Genomic DNA, 8,086 nt, shown 5'->3' with positions numbered 1-8,086 from the left:
CCCAGTTGGCAGCTCACCGAATCTCATGCAGCTTCACGATCTCGTTGGTGACCACCACAAGGACCAGGGAGAGGCAGCCCAGGAGCCATGTCAGCAGAGGCACGTCCTCCAGGCCAAAGTGGACCCGGCTGTCCCTGTGTGTCCACAGCTGTAGGTCCACTGCCGTCTGGCCCACCTGCCCCAGCAGGCTGCAGGGGGGAAGTGACAGCCCTGCGTGAACCTGCCTCTTCTTGCCTCCTGCCCTGCTTTTCCCAGTACAAGTAGCTCAAGGGGGACAGCACTCAACCTCTGGCTCAACTCCTGCCTTCGAGCCCCCTAGTCTCTGCCCAAGTCCCCTGCCCCTCCCCCACCTCCACCCGGAGATACTCACACCACGGGCACCGTCACGGCCCACCAGAGGTTTGTCAAGGGGCTCTTTCTCCACAGGGGCTTGGTGCGATGCACGTGGGTGATAGAAATGAAGACTGGAGAAAACGGCCAGTGGGCGGTGTTAGACTTCCCACCGGCCGAGGCCTTACCCCCGGGGTGCCCCACCGGCCGCCACCGGCCCCCTCCCCGGGAGCCTCTCACCCGTGTGCAGGACGGTCAGGGCCGCCGTGAGCTTCTGGGCGGTCAGCAGTCCGTTGGCAAAGTCGTCAAACCAGGCTGGAGCTGTGTCGGCATGACTGCCAAAGCAAGGGGTGGACTCAGCCCCCTCTGGGCCCCGGGAAAGTGGGCAGGGGGCGGGCGAGGGGGGGTGGGATCAGGACCCACCTGCTCAGCATGATGGAGGAGCAGTTGGTGAGGTTGCGGGCCCGGGAGCTGTCACAGAAGCTCTGCAGCGTGAAGCCAAAGCAGATGAGGCACGAGCTGACGGTGAGGCTGAATTTGAGCAAGAAGCAGAGCAGGAAGTAGTGCTGGGTCTGCAGAGAAGAGGGAGGCCTGTCACTCCCACGGCAGCGGCCCCTCCGGCACCAGGAGCGGCGGGCTCTCCAGGACGCGGGCAGGCCCAGGGGTGGAGGACGCTTCCCGGCTCCACACCACCACCTCCCCTGCGGTTGGCGGAAGTCCTGATGGAGGCCCCTACCTCTCCCCCAAGGCTCCGTCCCCTCCACGCACCCGTCCCTCAGGAAAGGCCCAGGCTCACAGGGCTCCACGTTGCTTACCTTCTTAGGAATGGACTGAAGGTTCTTCCCCGTGGCCATAGACATGATGGAGCTATGAGGGGGCTTTCCCAGCAGAGAGATGCTGAAAAGCAGGGACTTGGTGAAGCGTGGTGACTGTGGCCTTCTGTCCCCCAATTCCCGCATGGGTAGCCTTTCGGGAGTTTTGGGACGCGAGGGGAGGTCTGAGGAGATGGGATAAGACGAAGGAGAGAGAGCCCCCCAGTGCCCTCTGCACCAGGAGACGTGAGCACTAAGCGGGTCTCACAGAACCTGGGCTCCTGGGGCTGCTCGGTGACATCCCAACCCTGCCTGCCTGGGCACGGAGGGGCAGAATGACTCTCACCTGAGCAGAGGGTAGCAAAAGCAGGACAGCCACAGGATGTCAGTGGTACTCAGCAGCGGTGGCAGCTGAACCAGACAAGACAGGAACTGGACCAGGAGAGCCCAGGAAGCATGATTAGGTTCTAGCAAACAGTGGGATGCCTGGAGCCCCAGGACCGCCTGGCCCTGTGCCCAGAGAGGTGCCCAGAGGAGCTGGGGCCACAGGGGCCACTATTCTGCTGATGGGGTCATTACCGAAAGCCCAGGGGTTTCACAGAGGCTAGAGGGCCCCTAGGCTGTGCCGCATCCCCCAGAACTGCCACCTCAGACTCAACTGGCCCCAGGCGGGGGAAGCGGGCGGGGGAGGGGCAATGCCTGTGCCGGCCCCACCTCACCTGGATGACCACCAGAGTCAACTGGCATTGCAGCAGGAAGAGGAAGCACTTGCGAATGCCGTAAGTGGCGTGCCGAGCCTAGGGACCGGGAGGGACAGATTGTGGCCAGGCCTACAGCTGACAGATCTCAGCCAAGAGCCAGATGCCCCAGATGCTCCTGCTAGGAAAGGGTGGAGGCAAATAACAGTGCCCGGGAAAGGCTCTCTTGCAGGTACATCTGCCCCAGGGAGCCCAGGTGGAGCCTGTGTCACTATTCCCCACCCCATGCAGGCCCCACGTCCCACCGCCTTCCCGAGCCCCCACCTGCTCAATGAGCCGGATGATGCTGATGGTCTCTTCTTGGCGAAATGTCAGGGAGCAGGGCAGGCTGTTGAGCTGCCCCGAGAGCTGCAGGGGAGAAAGGCCATCCGAGGCCTGGGCCATGCTGGTGCTGGTGGCGTAGCCAAAGGTCTCCCAGGAGCAGCGGGATGGGTACAGGGGATCCAGGGCGATGCTGCTCGGCGCAGGGGGAAAGCATACCCCTCAGCGACACTCCGCAAAGACCCCATCCCATCTCCCATAGGACTAGGCAAGCACCTGCTCCCTCTCTTTCCACCATGTCCAGGTCCCTCGGTCCCAATTAGGGCAAGATCAGCCGTGGAACATGCCCCAGCCCGTGTAAGCCCCCGCTCTAGGATGTCATCCTGACCTGATGTCGCTCTGGAGGAAAAGGCAACTGTTCCTGAGGTTGGCAGAGCTGCCCAGGCAGCAGGTCACCTCCCCATATTCCTGCATGATCTTGATCATCTCACACATGGCTGGGGTGGGATGCAGTCGGGGGGGCACAAGAGTCAGGTAGGCAGAGCCCTGTGTGAGGCTCTGGGAAGAGACCCACGGGGCAGGAGAGCAGGAGACAGGGGAAGCAGGCCCCTCTTGGGGACAATCCTACCCCCAGGAGCATGAATATCATGGAACGATTGTCACTTCTGACTCCCTAGAAAGGGCACACCCGCAGCTCCAGCCCCCTGGATTCCCCAGCTCGTCCAGCCCAGATTCCTTTACGGTACTCACTCTCGGGGGTACAGTCGGTGAACAGGGGCACTAGCAGGGGCACGTTGTCAATGTTCTGCAGGTGGGGACGCACCTGGTGGATGCCTCGGGGCAGCTTGGCCTGGAGAGAGCAGAGATGCCAGGAGCCTCAGGACTGGGGAGAAGGGTCCATCCCTCCCTGCCCCCCTTCTCGGGGCCAGCGATTCAGCTACCTCTGGGGGTGAAGGGGCACAGACCCTGCCGTCATACCCGGTTGCAGTCCTCCAGGAAGCTGGGGAGGTCACTGTCTGTCGGCTGGAAGCTAATGAGGTCAGAGTGACCCTCCTCCTCCATCAGAAGGAGCCCTTCTGCATCGTCTCGGGACACTGTGGAGATGAAAGCCTGTCCTTCACCTTGGAATCAGCCTTTCTGGGGGCCTTTCCTTGCCCTGAAGATGGCAGAGAACTTCCCGCATCTGGGTCTCCTCTCCCTCGCTGTCAACTGTTGTTACCGCGGGGAGACGAGAGCCATTTTCCAAGGGAATGTACTTATCAGGAAGGATCTGCGGAGGCTCTTTCTAGCTGTAGCTCCCAGGAGAGAAGTGCCCACACCCACCTCGTCCCCACCACAAAACTTCGCCCTTACCCTGATTCAGGTCATCATGCAGGGAGCCAGCATGGCTAGGGCTGGAGGGGGGGATCTCAGAGCCAGGCATGTCCCCATTGGGCGTGAGAGAGATGTGGCAGTTCCAACCTGTCTCCAGGCCCATCTTTTCTGCAAACACCTGCAAAAGGCAGATGGCCATGAACAGATGGGCCCACAAGCCCATGGGAGAAAGGATCAGGGGCAGCAGAGAGGGGTGGCTCTCCCCACCTTGCTTTTGAGCTCATCCTCCAAAGAGAAGTAGACGAAGCGGATGCAGGCATTGACCAGCCCGTCGATGAGGCGCACGATGTCCAGCCGGGCCTGGTACTGGGAGGACACCATGCCCATGAAGATCTGGCCGCTCAGGGCCTGCATACAGTCTTCCTTCTCCAGCACCTCCCCGATCCCTTCTTCAGGTAGGCACAAGGCACAGAGCCCGGCCAGGAACACCCAGGAACCAGCAGATTCCAGGAGGCGGCCCAGGCCACACACACAGATGCCACACCCAAATCAATGAGCACATGGGCCCCGGGGGACCACACACAGCCACGCACACACACAGCCAAGACACACAAAGGAGCCAACGGACACAGGAGAAAAGACAACGAGAGGTACTCATCAGTCAGGTGACAATCCTCAGGAGTAACGATAGAGCCCAGCCCTGGTCCAAGGCTAGGGGGCTGCCCTCACTCTCAGCAATGGCCTCAATTCATGGTCTTTTGGGTCATAAGACCGCTGTGAGTCTTGTCTGTTTGGTGGAGTGGGGAGGGGCAGGGTGGCTCTGAGTCCCTCTGTTTCAGCAGGGTTGTGACCTGGCCTTTTGTCTGATTCAAGTAAGGCCAATGTTCTATAAATACTGCTATTTTATAACTTTCAAAGAAAGCCCTTTGCAATCCAGTATCCCACCGGAGTGTCACAAGAAACCTATAAGGAGAGGAGAGCAGAGCAAGCACCTACCTATCCACGAGAAGGCTAAGGGACTGGCCCACATCACCAGGCGGTGAGTGCCACCTTGATGCTGCGCCCACTGTCCCCTCTGCTATGATGGACTCCACGGCCCTCCGGAAGCCCTCCCCACTCGGGGCCCCCACAGGGACGGACGTGCACGGTACCGTCAGAGCTCCAGCTGTTGCGGCGGGTGCTGAGCTTGATGGGGACAGTGCTGGGCAGCTCGCACATGGTGAAGATGCTGCTTTGGCCAGGCGCCTGCACCAGCTCAATGCACTTGCCGTTGAGTTGAGAGGACAGGGCGCAGCTCATGGGCTTGTAGGCAAAGGCAGAGCAGTAGCCAGACAAGCAGGCTCGCTGGTAGAAATCCAGCACTTTCTTTCTGCCAGGGAAGCAGGGCAGGAGTGAGGCGAGCAGTCCTGAGATGCCCCCCTACCCGTGGGCCGGCGGGAAGGCAGATGGCAGGGCGGTCTGCGACCAGCACTGGCGTGTGCCTCCTCACCCACCTGTCAGAACCCGAAAGAGGGTAGATGTCGGCCCCATCCCAGAAGTCTGTGCAGGCCTCTAAGACCACGTCCGCCGTGCCATGGGACAGCATCTGTTCTGTACCTGAGGCAGGGAGGAAGAGGCTGAGCCGTGAGTGCCCCAAGCCACCGCTGCCCTCCTCCCAGCTCACTCACTCAGGGAACACCCTGCCATCCTCGAGAAGGGTGCTAAGGAGACCTTGGGGGTCTCTACACAATACCCCAGGCTTATGTGGGAGGTGCCGGGCTTGTGATACAGACACTAGGCCGCCCGTCCTTCAAACAGTCCCGGCCCCTGTGGCCACGCCATCCCAGCCCCAGTCCCCAAATCCAATCCCTGCCACGTGCAAAGAAGACTCGGGACGTTATCTAGCGCTCATCTGCCAGGGCTGCCCCTAAAGAGGGATGCCTAAAAGAAGCTCCGCCCTGCCAAGCTCCAGGAAGGTCTGGCCTGATGCTGGCCAAGCCTGGAAGGCTCACTGGTGGTGGTGTCCTTGATGAAGAGGCTGATCATGTGGCTGAGGGGGGGGGCGCCGCTTGGTGACACAGGAGAGCCTTCCCAGCGAGGTTTCCTTCACCATCTCGGCACTGGGGAGGCGGTAGAGTGCAAGGTGGTTTTCCTGTTTGAAGAGCTCCTTGGCCCCAGGAGTGAAGCCTGCAGGGGGAGGGAGAGCAACTCAGAGTGTCCGGGAGGAAGCACCTGACCGCCCTCCCTGGCACGGAGACAAGCCCAGTCAGGCTGGGCTGCTTCCTTTCCCCTGCTCATCCCGCTGTTGGTTACTTTCCAAGACGAGATGAGGAAGCACTGCTGAACGGTGCCTGGTTAAAGGGGGTGGTCAGAGCCTAAGAGGGTTGGGGCGCTGGCTGGCTCAGTTGGTTGAGTGTCCGACTCGATTTTGGCTCAGGTCATGATTTCACAGTTCATGAGTTCAAGCCCCACATCAGGCTCTGTGCTGACAGCATGGAGCCTGCTTGGGATTCTCTCTCCCTCTCTCTGCTCCTCCCCTGCTTGCATTCTCTCTCTCAAAATAAATAAATAAACGGTAAAAAAAAAAAAAAAAAAGAAGCTAAGAGGGCTGACGGCGCTCTCCATGCGGCCACAGGGCACCAGTAGGTTCGGAAGCGGCGGCCAGCATACCTATGAGGCGGGCCAGCTCGCAGAGGCCCCAGGGTACGTGCACGGGCAGGACGGCGCTGTGGCTCTCCTGCAGGGCGATGTTGCACAGGTGGTCTGAGAACCGGCACAGCCGCTCCGTGACGCTGGCGTTACACAAGTTCAGCAGCACGTTGAGACCCAGGGGCTTCAGGGAGGTAAGATGCAGCTGCCAGTTGGAGTCATCGAACTGGATGCAGGAGGGGTTCTGCTGGTCCTGTGACAGGCTCAGCATCTCCAGGTGGTAGTCACACACAAAGTCCTCCGCTTCGTACGGCTCGCCCTCCAGTCCGGGCTGGGCCTCGAGGAAAACGTGGAGGGGAGAGGACAGCATCAGACTGGAGGGTTCGTGCTCACGCTCTGTGCATCCCTCCCCGACACCCTCTCCCTGCCCTTGCTGACCTTCAGCTGCTTCTAGTAGCTACCCCCAACGATGGCAGTACCCAGGCCAGGGAGGGAACAATGAAGGATCTCTTTCAGGCGGGTGGAAATATTTTAGAGGAAGCCGCCAGCTTTCTGTCTTTAGAAGGTGGCAACTAGGAGAAAGGGCCTCACCCCGCCCAATTACCATCCGTGAAATCCAGAAAGGGAGAAAGGGCCTACTTCCCGGAAGGGTCCCAGATGAGGCCTTGGGAGACGGCCCTGCCTGGCCAAGCCTGGTGGCCTGGGAATGGAGGCCGTGACATCTGCACCCCATAGCCTCTTCGGCAGGGAGGCCGGGACACCCCACGGCTGCTCTCCACCTTCCTCTCACCTTGCCAGGCTCTTCTTCACCACCCTCTGTGTCCCTGCTGAAGCTCACATTGGAGCCGGATGGGTGTTTGCTGCGGCCGTGTGCTTTGTGGTGAGAGTAGAATTCAGGGGGCTTGGGACCGTCACCGGGCCAGTCACCGCGTTCCTGCTCATTGGAAAGGTGCAGGGAAGTGTTCAGGGAGCCAGCCAGGAGGGCATCTCGTTCGTGGGGCTGAAGAGAATAAGGAGCACAGGCCTCGGACTGGGGTCCCAACGGCTGCCACGGACCAAGGAGGCAGGGCAGTTATGTCCCTTCACTGCTGGCTGTGGGGGCTCCGCCTCAACTGCCCAGCAGATCCTAATGGTGCTCGAGCTGTCCTTCTCCCTCTTAGCCTCGCCCTCCCTGAGGCCACCGGCCGGGCCCAGAGCTGGGTCCCCGGCAGCCGGCCATACCTCCTCCTCTACCTCGGGGTGGCAGAAGGAGCGGGTGGACAGGTCGTCTGTTAGGTCCTCGTGGCTGCTGTGTGGGGGCTCCACCTTCCCACTGAAGAACAACACGGTCTCCGGGCTGGGGTTTGGCCACGACAGGATCCCCTGTTTGTCCACACAGCATAGGACCTGCAGGGAGAGACAGGAATTGGGAAGGGGGCTTGGCATTCCCCAACTTGCCAGGGTCCACATAAGTGGCAGAAAGGCACCCCACACATAGCCAGGCGGCAGGCCAGCTGAGGCGGGGTCCTCCCACGGGGCCCAGCCTCACCGTGACAGAGCCCAAGCTGTGCAACAGGCTGGAACTATGGCTCAGCGTTGGCGACGTCCCCTGGATCACCCGCAGGAAGTGACCCCAAATGCAGCGTAGCATTTCCTGGCGGAAGAGGCAAAGTCCAGCATTATTTCCCTAGAGATAGCCTCTGGGGCCAACAGAGGAAACAGTGCAGGGATGCCAGGAAGTTGGGGTTGGAGAGGCATTTGTCTGGGCAAAGCGCGCTGCCCTCATGAGACAGGAGACTCAATGGCCACAAGGCAGGGGAGCCCCAGGGTTCCACAAGGGGCCAGCTTGAGGGAGCTCGGGTCGGTGCCTACGGGGGCCTGGGGCCAAAGGTGTTCCAGGTGAGCATACCTGAGAGGAGACGGCTTCTGTATAGCTGCTGAGAGTGTCCTCCGAGAACTTGGCCAGCTGCGCAGAGAAGAGGGAGCCGGCTCAGGGGGCCACCC

General features: G+C 60.8%; 1 protein-coding gene across 1 annotated transcript in view; it reads right to left on the bottom strand.

The window, feature by feature from the left end:
* The window catches only part of TMEM94 (transmembrane protein 94), a 33,977-nt gene that overhangs the window by 1,367 nt on the left and 24,524 nt on the right, over positions 1 to 8,086 (bottom strand). The window contains 22 exon segments of the mRNA XM_040456395.1: positions 18 to 188; positions 371 to 464; positions 571 to 665; positions 754 to 902; positions 1,146 to 1,227; positions 1,489 to 1,574; positions 1,862 to 1,939; positions 2,165 to 2,354; positions 2,550 to 2,658; positions 2,912 to 3,011; positions 3,140 to 3,255; positions 3,515 to 3,653; positions 3,743 to 3,924; positions 4,627 to 4,844; positions 4,969 to 5,071; positions 5,467 to 5,515; positions 5,517 to 5,641; positions 6,125 to 6,440; positions 6,894 to 7,103; positions 7,325 to 7,489; positions 7,632 to 7,736; positions 7,992 to 8,048. Coding sequence (XP_040312329.1) covers positions 18 to 188; positions 371 to 464; positions 571 to 665; positions 754 to 902; positions 1,146 to 1,227; positions 1,489 to 1,574; positions 1,862 to 1,939; positions 2,165 to 2,354; positions 2,550 to 2,658; positions 2,912 to 3,011; positions 3,140 to 3,255; positions 3,515 to 3,653; positions 3,743 to 3,924; positions 4,627 to 4,844; positions 4,969 to 5,071; positions 5,467 to 5,515; positions 5,517 to 5,641; positions 6,125 to 6,440; positions 6,894 to 7,103; positions 7,325 to 7,489; positions 7,632 to 7,736; positions 7,992 to 8,048 — 2,939 coding nt within the window.

This window comes from Herpailurus yagouaroundi, unplaced genomic scaffold (genome assembly GCF_014898765.1).
Source record: "Herpailurus yagouaroundi ecotype Mexico unplaced genomic scaffold, PumYag 217, whole genome shotgun sequence".
In the NCBI taxonomy this organism is placed as follows: Eukaryota; Metazoa; Chordata; class Mammalia; order Carnivora; family Felidae; genus Herpailurus; species Herpailurus yagouaroundi.
The sequence above is the reverse complement of the archived record's forward strand: the minus strand, read 5'-3'. Positions and strand labels throughout refer to the sequence as shown.